Source organism: Rattus norvegicus, chromosome 13 (assembly GCF_021556685.1).
Source record: "Rattus norvegicus strain SHRSP/BbbUtx chromosome 13, alternate assembly SHRSP_T2T, whole genome shotgun sequence".
NCBI lineage: Eukaryota > Metazoa > Chordata > Mammalia > Rodentia > Muridae > Rattus > Rattus norvegicus.
Genome location: NC_141546.1, coordinates 85,005,220 through 85,025,170, shown reverse-complemented (window position 1 = coordinate 85,025,170; position 19,951 = coordinate 85,005,220). Strand labels below are relative to the sequence as shown.

Below are 19,951 nucleotides of genomic sequence, written 5' to 3'. Positions count from 1 at the left end.
CTTTCTCCCACTTCCGGCCGCTGGTCTGAGCACTCCCGCTTCCGGTGTCATGGCAGCCTGAGGTCCCGGGAGTCGGTGCGGGCGCTGCAGGCCCCTCCCTGCGGAGCCGCGGGTCCGGGCGGGGATGTGACGGCGGGCGCCGCGGGCCTGCCTGGCGCATCGTGTCGGCTCGCGTGTCCTCGCCCCAGCCCGCACCATGGCCGGGTCCGGCTGCGCGTGGGGCGCCGAGCCGCCGCGCTTCCTGGAGGCCTTCGGGCGGCTGTGGCAGGTACAGAGCCGCCTAGGCAGCGGCTCCTCGGCCTCGGTGTACCGGGTGCGCTGCTGCGGCACTCCAGGCTCGCCCCCCGGCGCCCTCAAGCAGTTCCTGCCTCCGGGAACCACCGGGGCTGCCGCCTCGGCTGCGGAGTATGGTTTCCGAAAAGAGAGGGCAGCGCTGGAGCAGTTGCAGGGTCACAGGAACATCGGTAATAGTGGCTGCCCCTCATCTCCTCCCCAAGACCCTGTCCAAGCATAAGCGTTCTCTTCCTGGCCCCGGGTCTTTGGTCCTTTAGGTGGGAGGAGAGGATCGGGCCTCGCTAGTTATCAGGCTATGCAGATCGCTTTTCAACCTGCTTTTACTCCGCAGTTGTCTGAGGTATACGGTGGAGGTGATTGTTACGTAGCAAATGCTTAGTCAAGTACGGTTTGCTTATGTTTCGTCCGGGAGTTAGAAATGTCTCTGCAGTGAAAGGCATGAGTCTGCTAGGTTGTTATGTCTTGAGTGGAAAATTCTGCATCTTTTCCAAATGGAAAATATTCCTAGGGCGATGGCATCATTGTCATCTAATGACATACTACTAACAACTCACAAGATACATATTTCGTGTGAATTTGGGAGAGGGAACCCGGTATTACGTGGAAGTTCTGGAAGTGTGATATTTAGGAGCAGTACATTTGCTTCAGTAAGACTTTCATGACTCAGAGATTTAGAATGTGAGCATGTTTGGGCCACTGATAGATGAAACTAGTCTTCGTTGTTATTCCCCTTACAAACGGAGAACTTGTAAGCGGTTATAACTTTGGTTAGTAAAGAAACGCCATAGATCTTGGCAAATAGAACCCATGTGTAGCTTGAAGAAAGTCTTTTTTTTTTTTTCTTTCAATAATACTGATAGGCAGAAGAATGTCCTAACGCTAGTGTTGTTTTTCTTTTTTCTTTTTTTCCTTAATCTTACTAAGTGGTATATCACTGTAACTTTGGTGTTTGACGGGCATTTTTTGCAAGCCTCAGTACTTGATTATATTAGATTTTTTTTTTTTTTTTTTTTTTTTTTGGAGCTGGGGACCGAACCCAGGGTCTTGCGCTTGCTAGGCAAGTGCTCTACCACTGAGCTAAATCCCCAACCCCTTATATTAGAATTTTATCTGTAATCTATGTGTGTGCATATTTATTTATTTAATATTTAAAGATTTATTTATTTAATGTATGTGAGTACACTGTAGCTGTCTTCAGACACACCAGAAGAGGGCATCAGACCCCATTAGAGATGGTTGTGAGCCACCATGTGCTTACTGGAGATTGAACTCAGGCCCTCTGGAAGAGCAGAGCTATCTCTCCAGCCCCTTCAATTCGCTTTTTAAGGGTTACTTAATATTATACATTTTAAAAATAATTTTATTTTGATGCCTTAAGGGCATATTCACCCACCACTGAGTGTTGAGTTCTTGGTGAAACACCTTGCGCCATATATTGGCCATGCCTTATTTTATTTAAATAACCCACCTGTCCAAAGATAGTGCTCACTGGAAAAATAGTGAGGTTTCTTGCTTATCATTGTGATTCTGCTCTGTGGGGTGGGGTTGTGTGAATGTGTCTCAGTGATTCAAGAGCCTTTGCTGGTCTTGCAGAAGACCTGAGTTGAGTCCCCAGTATTTCTGGTGATTTGGGCCAAATGACACTGGGGAAATGCTTGAGGAAGTTTTCATTAGACTTTAAAAGAAAAACCTCAGCAGCTGCTCTGGGGAGGAAAAAGAAAATAAAGAAAACGCTGTGCTGCTAGTGGTAAGCAACTTGAAGGAGCCGTGGGGAGTGGTCAGGCAACCAGAAGGCCTGAAGAGGAGCCTTACAGAAAGTGTTTGGGAAACGCATAGACAATGCTTACCTCTTTAGCATGTTAGGCCCTTAGACAGGTCATTGACCCACCCAACTGGATTAACTCTTAAGGGAGGAGACAATGTGAAGTCTGTCAAGAGCAATGGTTCTCAACCTGTGGGTCAAGACCCCTTAAGGGGTTGAGTGACCCTTTCATAGTGGTTGACACCATATCAGATATCCTGCATATCAGATATTTACATTATGATTCATAACTAGCAGTATAGACAAAAAGTAACAACAAGAATAATTTTATGGTTGGGAGCACGTGAAGAACTATGTTAAAGGGTTGCAGCGTTCAGAAGGTTGAGAACCATGGAAGTCGATGGAATTTTAGGTTTTTAGTGCAGCACTACCTCTCACAGCAGTCTTGCATGTGCATGTATGTGTGCACACTCGAAGATAAATTCTCTTTAGACGATCTCAAGTTTCTATAGAAGAGTTAACTACTTGGGTAGTAAGTTACTATGAATTTGATCTTTTTAAGTATTGTACTTTTTTTCTTCTTCTAGTGACTTTATACGGAGTCTTTACCATACACTTCTCTCCAAATGTGCCATCACGCTGTCTGTTGCTTGAACTCCTGGATGTCAGCGTTTCGGAATTGCTTGTATATTCCAGTCACCAGGGTTGCTCCATGTGGATGATCCAGCACTGTGCCAGAGATGTCCTGGAGGCCCTTGCTTTTCTTCACCATGAGGGCTATGTCCATGCAGACCTCAAGCCACGAAACATCCTGTGGAGTGCGGAGAACGAGTGCTTTAAGCTTATTGACTTTGGACTCAGCTTCAAAGAAGGCAATCAGGTAAGAAATACCTTTATTTGCCATTGTGGTTTAAAAATCTAATGGTCCAAGCCAAGTATTTTTAGTGACAATGGTAATTTAGGGACTGAAGGTGTACATCCAAACTATCCAAGTGTTGCTAATGTAGCAAATTAAAAGCATTTCAGTGATGCTCTGTGAAAGAAGGACATAAATTTAGGTCAGGTAAGAGTTAGTGAGGCTCAAGGAAGCTCAGAAATTAATAAGCATACTTAGCCCACATAACGGTATGGAGACTGTCAGCGTCTGGTGAGCCGCTGGGTGCTGTTCCTGTGTCTCTTGTTCATGGCTGATGATGGATGTGACTGTCCAGCCATGTCCTTCTCTCTCTACGCTTTATTAGGTTTTTGCAGGGTGTCTTTCTCACACTGTATAGTAGGAAGACATTATCTTTGAAAAAGACTTCTTTTTGAGCAACTGTATGGTACATGTCCAGTTTTCCTGTGCTAACTGTCCAGTTAAGGAACTGAAGAATTATGGTAGATAAGGACTCAAATTCATGGCATTTTGTCAGTGACCTTCTATACCATTGAAGAATTCATGGTAGAGACGTATGGAAAGCGAGGCACTTATTGGCTATAATGTTTCTTCGTCTTCTGTAGGACGTGAAGTATATTCAGACAGACGGGTATCGAGCTCCTGAAGCAGAACTGCAGAATTGCTTGGCCCAGGCCGGCCTGCAGAGTGATACAGAGTGTACCTCAGCTGTTGATCTCTGGAGCCTTGGAATCATTTTACTGGAAATGTTCTCAGGAATGAAACTGAAACATACAGTCAGATCTCAGGAGTGGAAGGTGACCTACACGACAGCTTTGCTTTGAGGCTTTGACTCACTTTTGAAATATTTGCTTTATAATGATAATTTCTGGGGGTCGGGGTTCAGGGAGTCTGAGTGCGTCGTCTCCTTCATGTTTCTGTATGTTTTCATAGTGCCTTCAGTACCTTACCATTCTATACCTTCAGATACACTGATGACATTGTATCCTCCCAGCTGTTAATCTAGGTCTTGGGGTTTAGTGAGTATTTGCTGAAATGTTCTCACACATTTTCCCAAACAGGCAAAAGAAATTCCCTTTGTTGACTAAATTAGTTGTATTAACTTTAGAAGTGTTACTAGTGGAATTATAGGTGGTAAGTTAAATAATACTTTAATAATGCCTTATAGTTAAAAAAAGTACTTTAATGCATAATCTTGCTAAAGTTTCTGAACAATTCCTATGAGGGTAGAGTGGATATTGGCTGCTTTTGTTTTACAGGTGAAAGCTAGAGGCACAGTTGTATAATATAGTTTGTTCCAGGTCACATGCTGGGTGATCACTTCTGCTTCAAGCTTAGAAGCTTTCCCGAGCTCCATTGTACTTTGCATTTATTAATATTTCATAGGCTGTTAAACATTCCGCACTGGCTAGGTAGCTCAGTTGGCTGTGCTATAGTGGCTACTGCTTTTGTTGTTTCTGGGGAAGCATGGCTCCTAAGTTCCAAACCCCTGACATTGGCATGAACTCTTTATATGCCTCTATGTTAGGGATTAACCATAATTAGTTTTTAAAATGTATTCTGAGGGTTTATTATTGTGATGGTCTCAGTATTCTTCAGACTTGACATATATGTAAGACTTTGACATTATCACTGCATCTGGCTTTAAAAGCAGTATTTGAAATTAAATATTTTAATAATAAACATCTAAAACATAGGTGAGCACTATAGTCTGGTTTATTTAAATTCCAGTCGCTGATTGACACTTCAGCAACCCTTGGAAGGAATATCTGTCCTTTTGGTGGGATTGCCTTATGTTTATTTTGGCCCAAAAAGTGTTGCTATGGGCGTAAAACCAGTGTCACTTTTTTCTATTAGTGTTATTTCTTTAGTGTTAATCTGAATATGGATCAATCATTACATTAGCTTTGAGTGTATTTATTTAGGCCCTTTGTATTGTATCTGCTTGGCCCAGAGCACATCAGAAGTAGGTCACACTCAAATTTGTGTGAAATTTGGAGGTATGACATATACTAATGGCATCTCAAATCCATGTCTCTCTAGATAAATTGTCATAATCTGTTTTACCACCTTATGCAGATTGCCCAGTGGGCATGAGTGTAGATTCTAAAGTCCAACAGTGCTTTACTTTCACCTCCTTCAAAGTTATTTGGGTTTGTCAAAGCATTTACTTAGAAGACTAGTAATATAATATAAGATTACTAACTAAGGCTAAGAAGAAATGTCACACAGTTTTTAAACATAGTTTGTGGTTCATGATAAGTAACCAGTAGATTGTGATGATTGTGGGTCTCTGATCTTTGTAGTTATTTACAAGTTCTGCATTCTGAGTCAGCACAGTTCCTTCTCACGTAGTATTAGTTGCATTTTTGATTCTTATTGTGGATCACAGTGTTAAAGCTATTGGTCCATGATGGCAGGGAGGGCGTGGCCAGGAAGCAGAGAGGTCATTCTAGTGCTTGTTTGGCTGTCACCCTTTTCTCTTTATTCTGTCCCCAAGCTCATGATATGGTATGTAGGCCTTCCCTTTTCTGTAACTATTCTCTGGAAATGTCCCAGCAGGCAAACCAAAGAGGCGCACCTTACCAGTGTCCTCAGTGATTCTGATTTGACAGTGAAGATTAACCCCACAGTACTTAAGGACAGAGTGCTAGTGCTTATAAATGAGCTGTGAATAACGTAACAAAGGCAGCATTCTCATACGTCCTCCTTTTTCTCAGTGACAGTTTATTTTACCTGAAGACCAAACTTGTCATCAGGCACTGCAACCCACATTGGTTCATAAAACCGCGTCTCGTGTGACTTTAGAGTTTTACCCATTCACTTAGGTGTTCTTAGTGCCAGGCACTGTATTGGGGCCTCTAGAAATTCATGATATGCAGTCTCCTCCAATTAAGATCTAAGCTCTTGAAAGAGGTGTTGCATGTTACTCATGGGTGCTCGTGTTGCCTGTGGCTGCTGCTTAGTAAATGCAAGCTAAGTCGAGTAACCTCAGGGAAACTTTTCTCCTTTTAGGCAAACAGTTCTGCTATTATTGATCATATATTTGCCAGTAAAGCAGTGGTGAATGCCGCAATTCCAGCCTATCACCTCAGAGACCTTATCAAAAGGTATGTTAGATAAGTATAACTTGCTTTGCAGACCTTTGCCAGCTAAAGGTTTTTTCTTTAGTTTATTTCTACTACTATTACTGATTGCCTAATTATGTAGCTGCAATTCCCTCAGAGATAGGAATTTTAGCCAGGTGAGGTGGCACACACCTTTAATCCTAGCCCTCTAGTGCAGGGGCAGGAGGATCTCTGTGAGTTCAAGGCCAACCTGGTCTACAAAAAGAGACCTTGTTTCAAACTGAACATCGTAGTGAGATTTAGGGTCATCTTTCGCTGTTTTTATGTGATGTTAAAGAGAGCCAGGCACGATGACACATGTCTGTATGCCCACTGCGTTGGAGCTGAGGCAGAACCACTGTATAGTGGAGGGATACATTGAGCTACATGTGAGGCATTGTCTCAGAGCAGTAAATGAGGGTGAAGGTATTTCGTTTTTCCTTCCTGTCGTCTGGCTCTTCTTCCTTGATTTCTCCTTGTTTTGTTTTGTTGTCCCCTCGCCCCATCAGTCTCCGTCTCTCTCCTTCTGTCTGTCTGGTCTTCTCCCATTTGGATCATTTAAATTTGATTTGTTTTACACTGGATTTTCCATGGATAAGTGATTGGTTATTTTAGTCTTAGTTTCTGGGTTACTCTAGCGCTTAAGATTTCCCAGAGGCCCGCTTGTAGTTACCTGGTGTGTGCAGTAGGCCCCTGTAGTTTCATCTGCTATTTAAAATTGGCTTCTTTATTTCCCAGTGAGTTATCTGTGTGGCTTTTGTGGTGTTTGTTTGCTTCCTACCTTATTTTCTCTCATTTGTTAGCTACACACTTGTTTTTTATTCTCTACCTTCTTATAAATGAATGCCCATATTGTGTGAGCATTATTATTGAGAGTCTGTTTCTGATGTTAGAGAATTTTGCATAAAATGGCTTTAAGATTAGGGGAATTTGGCAAGATTCATTTATCCCATCACTTTTTTTGGTTTTTATGTTTGTTTTTTGTTTGTTTCTGTCTTTAAATTGTGCTGCTATAATCTGGGTAGTAGTGGCACTTACCTTTAATTCCAGCAGTCAGGAGGCAGAGGCTGGTGGATCTCTGTGAGTTTGAGACCAACCTGGTCTACAGTGAGTCCTCTGGCATCCAGGGTGACACAGGGGAACCCTGTCTGAAACAACAATAGAGTTGTGCTCCCATAAGCACTGCGTGTGTGCTTATGCTGCAGTGTGTGCACCAGTTCCTGTCTCACCTCGTAGAGACATCACATCAGAGCTGCTCTGTGTCAGAAAGGCCTCGTGGTGTATTGCACTGTGGCTCAGCTGACCTTCCACAGGGATGGTTGGGCAGTGCATGCTAATAGAGGTAGTACCGACGTGACAGTGAGCCCTCTTTCCTGAAAGTTTCCTCTCAGAAGACCTGGCAGTGTTCATAATGATCTGTTGTGTTTTAGCATGCTTCATGACGACCCAAGCAGAAGGATCCCTGCTGAGATGGCCTTGTGCAGCCCATTCTTTAGCATTCCTTTTGGTAAGTTGTATCTGTCATCCCCACACCCACCCCACCCACCCCACCCAGCCTGGTCTTTGGCAGTCATCTGTGTATATTCTCAGGCTCCTTATTTAGTCAGCTTATCAGTTTGCAATGGTTACTGAAGCATACTGTCATCAACTTCCACAGCCCCTCATATTGAAGATCTGGTGATGCTTCCAACTCCAGTGCTCAGACTCCTCAATGTGCTGGATGATGACTATCTTGAAAATGAAGATGAATATGAAGGTTAGTGCTTCCCAAAGTATACTGTAGTGTTTCTCTGGTACACACAGACTGATGTTTGTGCAATGTACACTTTATTCCTAGGACTCATTTTTTTTTTTTTTTTCTAAACAAAAAATTTAAAAAGACCATTTGTTTTAGTTAGGGTTTTACTGCTATGAAGAGATAGCATGACCAAGGCAACTCTTATATGGACAACATTTAATTGAGACTGGCTTACAGGTTCAGAGGTTCAATCCATTATTATCAAGGCAGGAGCATGGCAGTGCCCAGGCAGGCATGGTGCAGGAGGAACTGAGAGTCTGTCTACATTTTGTTACATTTTGTTCTGAAGGCAAACAAGAGACCACTGGCTTCCGGGCAGCTAACATGAGGGTTTTAAAGCCTACTCCCACAGTGACACACCTCCAACAAGGCCACACCAACAAATAGTACCACTTCCTGGGCAAAACATATCAAAGCACCACACTTTGAACTCTGGGATGTGTAAAATATTCACCCTTTTTGATTCGTGAGCCATTTGGACTCTCTGATGTGACAGATCCACAGAGATTTACCCCTAAGATTCTGTCTCTGATCTGTCTTCTCTGTCCCTTCTCTGTGCTGCCATTTCCCCTCTTTACCTCTGCCTTTTGCTTTTAACAACTTTTTCATTCAGGACACATTCACAGTTCGTGTGGGACTATTTCTTGTTTTTAATGCAAGAGAGACATACATACAAGATTCCTCACTTTTACCATTTGAGCCGTGTCATTTCATTGAGGGAGCTGCCCTGGGGCTGTAAACTGCAGAGGCCCCTGAATCCCTGCACCTAGGCTAGGATGAGTGCAAGTTTTCACAACAGGGGTCACGTCTGAGCTCAGCAATCAGTTATCTAAAAGTTAAATGGGTGCAAGAATATCAAGAGGGAAGTTTTACCTTTCAGAGAACCGTAGTTTGGAATGATCGTATCTTTCTTGTTGGAAACAGTTGGTTAAAGTTATTAACAGCGACCAGTGTGCACATATCTGATGTGCTCGCTTTCTCTGCTGAAGAATTGGATCTTGTTCATGAGCTGCTAACACTGCTAGCATCCTTGAAAGAATGCTTAGTGTCACCCAGTAAACATTTATGGTAGAAGAAATCTAACTACATTAGTTCAAACCAGAATGCTGCGTCTTTGTTGCCTAGCACTTAAACAGTGAATACTGTGGGGGAATAGGAAAACAAATTTTGGATGACATTGCTTGAAAAAGTCCCCATCAGCTGTGAGAAATACTCAAGGTAAATGAGATGTAAACAGTATTGTATAATACCTAAAAGTTTTGAAATAGTTAGAAGTTGTCTGATAGGAGATGCTGGGTAACTTCTTGAACATTGTAAACTGTCCAAGAGTAAACAGCCATAAAACAAATGAGAAGATTTAATTTAATAATATGGGAAATTGTCCAGAGAGATGGGTCGGCAGTCACCCACAGGGCAGCTCATAATCTTCTTGTAACTCCAGTTCCTAAGTATCCTATGCCTTCTGGCAAAACACTCATAAACATAAAATAAAAAAACCAGAAAGATACACTTAAGAAATATTAAAGTTGAAAGTTTTACTTGAAATACATAACGCGCATTTGCTTGTAGATACTGATAACCCTGGCAAGTGACAGAACTACACAGTACTGGTTGCCTTCAAGAGGAGAAACAGAATAAAGTTGGGAAGTTGTTTTAAATTTTGACTTATTTAACTGTTGTGTATTTAATATGTTAAACATAGACTATTAAATAAAATTGTTAATGCATTGAATTTATAATCTTATGTTTTATTTCCTAAGGTAAGGGAAATAACTTCATTGCTTAGCTATATGTCACTGAATTTTCAAGTCATAATTACCTGCTGTGTTATTTTATGACCAGATGTTGTAGAAGATGTAAAAGAAGAGTGTCAGAAATATGGACCAGTGGTTTCTCTGCTTGTTCCAAAGGAAAATCCTGGCAGAGGACAAGTAAGCAAATTTGTTTACAATTGAAGAATTATTTGAAGATTATTAAATTAAAGTCTTGTATTAACTGGCTCTGTGGGAAGGTGTTCATAAGACTTGTGCAGTATAAGTGATCATTACTTTCTTACCTTTATACCTTCCTTAAAGTTCCACAATTTATATGAGTTTTTAAATTTTATTATAAAAAAAAGACTAATCTACTTTCGAGCCATTGTAAACAGTGATACTAACTGAATTGTGTGTTAATTTCAGTTAGAAAAACTCTTTGGTTCACTTTGTTCTGATTAAGTAAACTTAGAAAACCAGCTGGGTCCTGTCCTAGTGCAGTAGGAATGACTAGTGATCCTTTAAAGACTTAAGCATGCTGGATGGAGACTCGTGCCTGAGTTGGGTCTCTGTGACCAGCCCGTGACAGTGCTGACTCCTCGTCAGTTGTCTGGGTGAAGACCACTCACAGCATTCTTGGTGGAAACTTTCTCTCTAATCGATTGCATGGCAAAGAGGACAAGGAAATGCTTTATCTAGATTATTTTTACTTTTGGAGAAACAGTATCATTTTACTACATTTAAGGTTTCTCTTGTCCTCACTTTTACCATTTGAGCTGTGTCATTTCATTGAGGGAGCTGCCCTGCGGCTGTACACTGCAGAGGCGCCTGAATCCCTGCGCCATGGTGCTCCTTACCCCAGGCTGTCTCCCACCGGAGGTGCTGTCCTGGAGACACAGGGCTCCCACTGGAGGGCTGCAGTCACTCTAGTTATGTACCTTACCGAATCCTCATAGTCCAGCTTCCTGAGCACTAGGATTCTAGCATGTGCCACCATACCTGCTGATTGTGTTCATGTCACAAAGATTACTGGCAACTAAAAAAACCAGCGAGAGCTCTTAGGATAGTCTAATACTGCTAATCTACTAGCATTAACATTTGCCGTATTCATTGTCAGGAGCATGCTAAATATAGCCGTGATATTTTGTCTGTTAGCCAGTATCTTATTACGTTCTAAGCACTTGGCATAGAAAAGTAATCAAATCAAAGCAAATTTAACAAAATGGAGATAAGTGCAAGAGAGAAAGCTAGGTTGAGGAAGTGTGTTGCTTTGGAAGTGCTAGGTCAAGGTAGATGGCCCTTAGGAGTGGGTGGTAGGAAAGGGCATTCTAGGAAGGCTACATCCCAGCCAGGATATGAAGGGCATAAGGAGAAGTCAGATAAAACAAACTGCAAATCCCGCCAGTCCCGAAGTCCCTTGGTATTCCAGGTACACTTCAGGAAGGTAGTTTGGCCAGCAGAGAGTGAGGAAAGAGAACCAGTAAGATGTGACCCTCACTGGAGACTAGTCACAGATCAAGGTGTAGCTGGTTAGGGCACGGAAAGAACATTCGAAGTCAGCATCCATGCCATCTGATTCAGTACCAAACCCAGTGTGAGTGAAACAAACTCAGACCAGAGAAACGGCAACATTTTCAGGAGAGAAGTATTCAGTTTGGAGTTGATATGAAAAAAATCTTTATTAGTATGAGGGAATTTGCCAACTCTAAGAAATTTTTCTAATCTATTAATTAGTTGGTAAAGCCAGTTTTTATTAAAAGTTTTCATTACATTCTTATTGTTTATGTGCGTGTCTGTATACCATGGCGTGTGTGTGTGTGTGTGTGTGTGTGTGTGTGTGTGTGTGTGTGTGTGTGTGTGTGCGTGTGTGTGCGCATATGTTTGTGCGCATATGTTTGTGTGCTGTGGAGGCCTGAGGAATTCCTTCAATGTTAGGAATCATTCCCAATCACTCTTCCTCTTTATACTTACTGAGACAGGGTCTCAGTTAAGCTCAGTTAGTCCAGTGTGGCTAATTTTATTGGCTGGCTTGTTCTGGGAATCCCGTCTCTCTGCTTTCAGAGACTGGAATTCACACAAGTTGCTATACCAGCTTGTCATTCCCCATGGGTTCTTGGGATCTAGTCTCCAGGCCTCACTTTGGTAGGGCAAGCACTTTAACCAGTAAGATGTCTCTCTAGCCTCTTTTATACATTAAAATTAAGGCATGTTTTATCATTGGGTAATTACATTGTCTTTAAGAATAGTGTATAGCTTAGAAATAGTTTTATGGAAGGAGAAAAATTGGTACCATCTCTCCGTTTTCGTATATATTATATTTTTTTCTTCCCATCAGAGGTCTAAATTCCTTAGGTTTTATGTTCCCCATCATGCTTAACAGAATACTTGTTTAGGATGAAGTGACCGGGCATAGGTCACAAGAGGCTTGGTATATTAATGAAGGGGCTGGATTGGCACAGATGGGAAAGCCCTTGCTGTACAAGCATGAAGACCCTTTCAAATCAGCAGTATCAATGTAAAAAGCACTGTCATGCACCTACAGTCCAGCACTGAGGAACTGGAGTCAGCAGACCTGGGCCTTGTTGACCATCCAGTCTAGCTGGTTGGTGAGCTCTGGTTCATTGAAAAATGCTGTCTTAAAAATAAGGTGGAGAAGTGATTGAGGAAGACACCAGTCCTCAACCTCTAGCCTGAACTGTACTTGTACACAGGCACGTGCATCTATGTATGTACACACAGACAGGCACAGGCACACGGAAAACTATTCGAAATTTTTCTTTTATATCTCAAGGAGAAAATTGAGCTTTTTTTTCAAATGAGAGATGGGTTCTTGTGAAAGTAGAGGTAAAAACTTGGAATGTATGATGACCACAACATTGCGAGTCTGAGGTCCACATCATTTAAAAAAAAAAAAAAAAAAGAACTTGGAATGTACCTGGATTTGTAGGTAGATTAATTTGAGGAAAACATACAAAAGAAAATGTATATATGAGTTAGGCATAGTGGTTACATGCCTGTCACTGCAGCATTTGAGTGACGGCCTCAGTGTAATTGCAGGATCCCACAAGGTGGCAGGAGAGAGCTGATGCCTGAGAGTTGTCCTCTGACCTACACACACACACACACACACACACACACACACACACACACGTTTTAACAAAATCCCCAGATGATACACAGTCATGCATTTAATAGCAGGAAATAAGTGAGAACTGTATCTCTGTGGTACTGTTGCTCTGCAAACTGATACACAGCATACTCACGCTCCCATGATAAAGCCGAGGCTGTCCCATGCACTCTGATGTTGCTGGGCTACAAACCTGGGGTACCACTGCCCTGAGTACTGTAGGCAGCTGTAATACCCTGGAGCACAGTAAAAACCCCAGGCAAGATGAAGTTTGAACTCTATTATAACCCTAGGGGACCAGTGTCTTACATGGGCTTTCATAGATGTTAGTGGCCTGTGGCTGGGTATATAGTAAAGGGATAGGTAAAAGCACTGATCTAAATCCAAAGTCACTGTGGTGAAATGACATTGTCTTCTCTAACCTCCTTCAGGTCTTTGTTGAGTACGCAAACGCTGGAGATTCCAAAGCTGCTCAGAAATTGCTGACTGGGAGGATGTTTGACGGGAAGTTTGTTGTGGCTACATTCTACCCGCTGAGTGCCTACAAGAGGGGATATCTTTATCAAACCTTGCTTTAATCAGTAACCTAAGGACTATTTCCTGTTTCTCCTCTTCCATTTCTTGGATTATTATATTCCACAGCTGAATGCAGGAGCACCCTCTCCCCATTTTAAAGGGTACTTGTACATTTATTATCCTACCAATGTGCAGCCTTTGCCCAAACAGTGACCACATTGCAAACACGGCACTGAGTAGGACAAGACCTCTCAGCTATACATTGAGGGGGTTAGAGCACCCATGTGGGCACCCTTTATTTGTGCAGTAGGGTGGGTGCTGCTCTTTACTATGTAACCTAAAAAGATGTCATTTCATGTGCTGATGAAGCAAAGATGAGTCATTTGTCATAGTGAATATTATTAACAAATCTGTTAGGGCTGGTGACATCACAGAATATTTGTTTGTATTGTCAGGTGTATCTCCTTGTTATTCTAGCTGGCACTGGATGCTCTAATAATGTTAAGTCATTGTCAAGCAACAGTTACCTACCGTGTTCTTAACAATGAGTTGTGAATTTTTCTAAAGGAGTGCTGTAGGACTTAATATTCCTCTGAAGAAACTGCAGTGAGCCTATCAATGTTTTTAAAATTACTATTAAGGCTTTTAAAATAGAAAGCTGATGCTTGATCTTGCACAATTTTTATGTCTAGTATGTATGCTTGAGTGGGTGTGCAAGTGTGAAAGACTGGAGATGCCTGAGTCAGTGTACTTTACAGTGAGTCTTGTGAGCTAATACAGTCTGTAACCATTTCCTCCTACCAGTTCACACTTGAGAGACTTGGGCTATGGGTTTCTTGAAAGTTGGTGTGACAGATAGAATGTAAATGACAAAAGAGTTCATTACTGTAAAATGTAGAACAAAGTGGTCTAGACCAGGGTTCCACGCAATTCTTCGAAGTGACTGGAACAAAGAAAGTGTGGGTACGTGTAAGCTACCCCATTCTCTACTTCAGACCCAAGACTGGCTCATCTCTTTTGTACTGAACCTCTTGTGATAATTGTAACATTTTTCCAGATGTGATTCTTTTCTGCTATAATGAAATTGAAGTGGGTCAGAAAAAAAGGTAGATGCACAGAGACAGGACAAGAGAAAGGTGTAGAGAAGGCAGCTAACCACGGACGCTTCTCCCTGTCTGCCCTGCCTGCCATCTTGTTCTCCTTGCCCTTGGCTCTTGCCACTGCAGTTGGAGGGTTTTTGACTGGAAGGGAGGAAAGAAAGGCTGACGGGTTTTAAGGTGGAAGTAGAAAAGAAGAAAACGCAGTGTCTAAGAGAACAACAGCAGTCCAGTGTGTCCTTGATAGAGGCCGCCTGCTGGCATGAGTTTGTGGGCACACTGTGGGTTGAGGAGTGTGAGCGTGCAGTCTTCCTCTTCCGTAGTGGCGTACACTTATGAAACGTTTGTAAAGCACTGGTTATGCAGATAACCCACAAGTTGTATATCTGTTACAGAATTTTCCTATTCCTGACCTGGATGAAAGGTTATTTATTTATTTCCCTTAGGAAAGAGTGTGTTTCTTTTCCTGCTGGCAGCCTGCTTGTGTAGTCTCTTGTTCATACTGTTCAAGTTCCTGAGAACGCCATTAAAAACTTGCATTTTACAGGATGAATTATTTTACGCTGATTAGACATTTACTGTCCAACATTTGTTAGCATAATCAAATTTTTCAGAGCTCCCTCTTATGAAGTTAAATTTGGTATAAGGGGATTTAATGATGAATTACATCTGCTCTTATGTCATGGTCCCTGATGTGTGTCTTAGGAAGAAGGCTTTTCCAGGGGTTCATTGGGCGGTTGGTTTTCAAGTCAGACTTGAGGAACATAGAATCAGGACTGTAAAGTCCTAATGAAGCTTTCCTAAAACATAACTGTTTAAATGAGGAGCCGCTTCTGTGTTCATCAGTAACAGGTCTCTACATCTCTACTGATGAACACAGGCTACAGGTGAATTCTTTTGAAGGGCAAACATGTTCCCGTAGCTCATAAAAAGAGATCCTTGCAAATAAACTGCAGGTGGGCGTCCAGGCTTATCATGCAGTGTGCTGCTAACTGCTGTGCTCACAGCATTCTGTGAGCCTCATCCTTGCTGACGTGCTTACGCGTGTGTAGTGTTTGACACTGTAGACTTGTTACAGGCGATGCTAGCTAGATTTTAAGGGAGCTGAGGAAGTAAGTGGGTAAGCCCAAGTAATTACATTGAATTCATTGAACTAAATCGTTTATATTGAAGCCACAGACTTGAAAACAAAAGATAACCTAATATGATTTAAACATTGTTTGATAGCTCTTAGCCCATTTTACCAAAGAGGACAGCTGCAGATTCCTCCTCCTCTGATGCTATCAGGACTTTCATTTTAATATCTTTCTTAAACTGGGACCAAATAAATACTACAAAAGATGCAATTTTCACAATAAATATATGCACAGGAATTTTAGTTCTTTGAAGTTATTAAAAAACCTAGAATTCTCTTATTAAGGGGTAATGTAAAGAGGTGAGATTTCATGTTACTTCGTCCCTTTCTTTGGGGGCAGATTTTATCTCAGGTAGTTTTTCTCTCCCTGTCTTAAGGTTTGTGCTTCCTTCCCTCTTACCTTCTTAGGTTCTTTACTCTTCCAAGGCGCTGCTATATGGAGGCACGTTTTGTCTCTCGTAAGGCATAGGAGTGGATTGCCCTCGGGGAAATTTTGGGTTCTTAGAAGTATTTGGAGGAGGCGACTTGGAGCCATTATCAAAACTACCATACTGTAGTCAGAAGAGAATGGACACCCCAGGGGGTTGTTGCCTGCATTTCACCATAAGTCTGCGTTTATTATGACTGATACTCTTCTTCCTGTGTGACCATTGGCACAGCGTTTCTCTTTGGGACCTCTTCCTTTCTGCTATCCCTTGAGCTAAATTTATGGCTGCTTTTAGAACCAAATGCCTAACATCGTTTTACTCCTCTGTCTCTGTTTTATGAGAGCAGTGTGGCCTTGTTGCCATGTGGCTGCTGAAGAGTGCCGAGGTGTGTGAGCCCGCCAACAGCTGCTGCCCCCGAGAGAAAGGTGCGGGGTGTCAGAGACACAGGTTTCTCTCTCTCATACATACTCTAGGCTTTCCTCAGGTGAGGCCTCAGTTAGAGTACTTTAGGAGCAGGGTTAGAGCCATGAGTTTCGTGGCTTTTGTGAATTGAACAGAGGCAGGCGGCTGACAACCTGGCGTCGTTCTTGGTAGTTCTCACTCTCAGTTTGTTAGGCGATTTTATTTTCAACAGTCGACCAAAATGAGCGTCACCGTGCCCACCGGGTGGGAAGTGTAACAGCGCAGTGGGGGAGGGACACGGGTAACCATGCACTTTACCTAGACTCTCACCAAGGGGTGCAGGCTGGCCTGTTGACATTAGGGTGTGGGTCGTGACTTCCCATCTGTTGGATGTGTAGCTAAGGTTCTGGGCAAGCGCCATGTGTTTGCTGGCAGATACTAAACTCATCTGGCTGAAAGCTCCAGGGATGACTGACTGCATGGTCGCCTTCTTCTTGGAGTAACTTGGATTGATTTCATGTGAGTCCAGAATTCCCTTGGCTTACTTTAAAAAAAAAGTATAAAACGATTCCAGTTTGACTTATTTCAGAATTGGTATATTGATGGAAAGGCCAGTTATCTGTCACCTCTAATTCTGGGATCTAGTTTCATTTATCAGGTCCCTTCTTCAACTCTTATTGCTCCAGATCTCTATTTCTTATAAATCGTGGTCACTTACACACCAGTCCTTGGTCACTGCTAGCTCAACAGAATCCCGATTTCTTGAGGTGCTCAGCAAGTCACCTTTCGTTGCCACAGGGTTTGGCACTCTCTACTTGGCATCGCCCATCTCCTCAAGTACACGCTGCTCTTGTTAAGGCTCTGTCACGTGGAGCTCATCTGGTATGTTTACATTTTAGATTTTGGCGGGGTTGGGTATTCGAGACAGGGGTTCTCTGTGTAGCCTTGTCTGTCCTGGAACTAGATTTTAGATTCTTAATCATGGAGAAACTCGGATATTTTAGTTTTTAGAGTGTCCCCATTTTTTTAAAAATGAATTTTGATCCTTTCTCTATCTTATACCACAGAATGGATTTCATGATTTTTATCCTTGCCACCTCCCCCAGATGGTGTTCACCAGTGACTAGTGCTTCATTCTATGACAAGCAGTTCACAGGTACTAGGTATTTAAGAAGGTAAACAATTTAGAGTATTTTTGCTATGACTTTATAGGAGAAATGAGCTGTCAAAGAAATATGTACAAGTCAGGGAGCATTTAGGATAGAAAGTTTTTGGAGACAGGGTTTTGCCGTGTAGCCTAGACAGGCCTCCAACTCAGGATCTTCTGTCTTGGCCTCCCAAGTGCTGCTTGTCACAGATGTGCACCATCTTGCCTGGTTCTGTCAGGAAACTGTTTTATAGATGGTCATTTAGGTGAGTTTTCAGGATGTAAGACTAACACAGACGTTTACACACATTTTGTCGTCCTGATAAAAACTTCATTTTCCATACTCAGCACTTTCCGATTCTCGTGCTGCTTATGGGAATGGTTGTTTTGAATCTGCTGTATGTGTGCCTTTCAGAGAGTCACTATCATGGCAGGTGTTTGCTGGCACCATTCTAAATGCGGGAGTTCCTGGGAACCTCACTAAATGATTGCCTGAGTATTAAACTGGGTAGCAGCTGTGGTAATGCAAAGAAAAATTGGTGGCTCTTTTGAAGGCGTGTGTGTTTGGTGAACTGAGTTCCTCGTGGTTTAGTGGAAAGGCAGCCATGCTTTTACTTGCCTTACAGGTCATTCATCTCTGTTGTACAAAACACAGCTGATTCTGCTCTGCTTCTCTGTTAAAGCAAAGCAGGTTACATTCTTGGCAGAAGACTGGAGTTGTTTGTTTCTTACTGAGCGCCTGTGTAAGCAGCAGCTTCTGATTATCAGTGAGCAGGTTCTTCCCGTCTCTCATCGCGCCTCTTAATATTCATGATCTTAAGACAGCATCCAGAAGCAACATGCGGATGTTGACTCTTAGTGACTTGAATGACTTTCAGCTGTGTTACTCTATTAGGTAGCCATCCGAAGGCTATCAAAGATTGGTGTGCGCAGAGAGGAGGGAAAACGACTCCCTTCCCGGTGTGAGCAATCTTCCACGTGGAGGCCATGGTCTAAGAATCTAAACTTTTTAACCTGTAGTCTAAAGACATGCCTTCCTTATGCATTCCTCATCCTTGTTTCCCAAAAAGATTGTTGTCAGGGTTGTGAGGCCAGGTTAAATACCCAGATCAGTTTCTCCTAGTTATTGAATTCCAGCCCGTGTGTATTTGGTGTTCACTACTCTTCTTGGGAGTCAGTCTCAGAGAGAAACTGGGGTCAGCCACCCCGTCCTCCTGATGCACATGGGGTGTTGCCTTCGTGTACACTAATGCTCTTAGAGCACCTTGTGGAAAGGGGCGGGGCAGGGTCTATCAGTAAAACTTCGTCTGCACTTCTGTGAGCCGCAGAGTATAAAGCTGTCACATTTTCCCACACGATTTACTTTTCATCCTTAATTATTTTTGAAAAAATCTTAAAATACTTTAACATTCCTTAAGTAGTGCCAAATCTAGGGTAGAAGGTTTTTTTCCCCATCCCCAAAAGGGCTCCATCTTTTTGATCTTTTTGTCATTCTTAGAAATTTATGATCAGTACATTTGAATAGTCTGGTCTCTAGACTTTGTCAGCACTGGAGTGGTCAGTTGTGAATATCAAAACCTACTACTGTTTTCCTTTGGAGACGTGGAATTGCCATTTTGGGCACAGAAGGTCCTGTTTAAGCAACATGTGACAGATCACCTAAACCAAAGCCTGCCGTAAGGGGCGCCGACTCCCAGTGGTCACCATCACCTCCATCGCTGGGACAGGGCCGTGTCAGTGCACAGTAAGTGCTGTCTGTAGCGTCTCTCTCTACCCGGGGTCTCTAGCGTGTCACTCTTCACATTTCCCGAATCCCCGATGCTAAGATTCTGTTTTGTGGTGTTTTACTGCTCGTGTGTGATTGGTTATTGTTTTTTTAATGTTGTTTGTTTGTTTGAACCAAGTGGGACTATAAATGTAGATAGATGTGTTTTAGTACCAAGATGTTCTTTTTTCAAAGCCCTAAATTTCTGATTTCATTATCAGTCTTCAGATGTCTATTTTATTGCTGAGGAGCAGAGGACTTTATTTCCACCTCCCTATAAAGTGTGAGCACTGTGTTCAGCGAGCTGCATTGTGTGCTTTTGCTGAGAACTTCTCTGTAAACACAGTTGCCTTGTTGAGTTTCGTTGTAAACTGACTCGCCATGCGATGCACTGTTGATAGCTTCCTGATGTGTGGTGGACAAGAGTGATAAAATAAAGCTTACAAAGAAAAGACGTGTTCTTTTATTTCTTTTCCTTCTTTTAATGAGCAGGCATTCCGTGTAGCTGAGGCTGGCCTTGAACTGGCTATCGTCCGGCCTCTACCTCCCATGTGCTGGGATTGCAGGTGTGCGCCACTGCCCTAACTCTATTTCATGTTTCTAACAGTACACATATCAAGCTCATCTAACAAGCAAATGTATTTTATGCTTTAATCTTTATTACAAGCAACTAATAATTTTTCCCAGGCTGGAGAGATGGCTCGGGGATTTAGAGCACTGGCTG

General features: G+C 42.5%; 1 protein-coding gene across 6 annotated transcripts; it reads left to right on the top strand.

Moving 5' to 3' along the window:
• Positions 1-29: 29 nt before the first annotated feature.
• Positions 30-19,679, top strand: Uhmk1 (U2AF homology motif kinase 1). 6 transcript variants are annotated; one of them, XM_087579997.1, is made up of 9 exons: positions 695-972; positions 1,888-2,041; positions 2,644-2,936; positions 3,557-3,748; positions 5,967-6,061; positions 7,489-7,565; positions 7,716-7,814; positions 9,699-9,787; positions 13,169-19,679. In XM_087579997.1, exons 3-9 carry the CDS (start codon positions 2,769-2,771, stop codon positions 13,313-13,315), a joined length of 867 nt encoding a protein of 288 aa, XP_087436123.1. In that variant the 5' UTR covers positions 695-972; positions 1,888-2,041; positions 2,644-2,768; the 3' UTR covers positions 13,316-19,679. The 6 variants fall into 6 exon arrangements, 5 of the variants coding, with proteins under 5 accessions (XP_087436120.1, NP_058989.1, XP_087436121.1 ...); NM_017293.2 differs by lacking the exons at positions 695-972; positions 1,888-2,041 and adding an exon at positions 36-464 and having other exon boundaries at positions 13,169-15,140; XM_087579995.1 differs by lacking the exon at positions 1,888-2,041 and having other exon boundaries at positions 676-941.
• Positions 19,680-19,951: the final 272 nt, after the last annotated feature.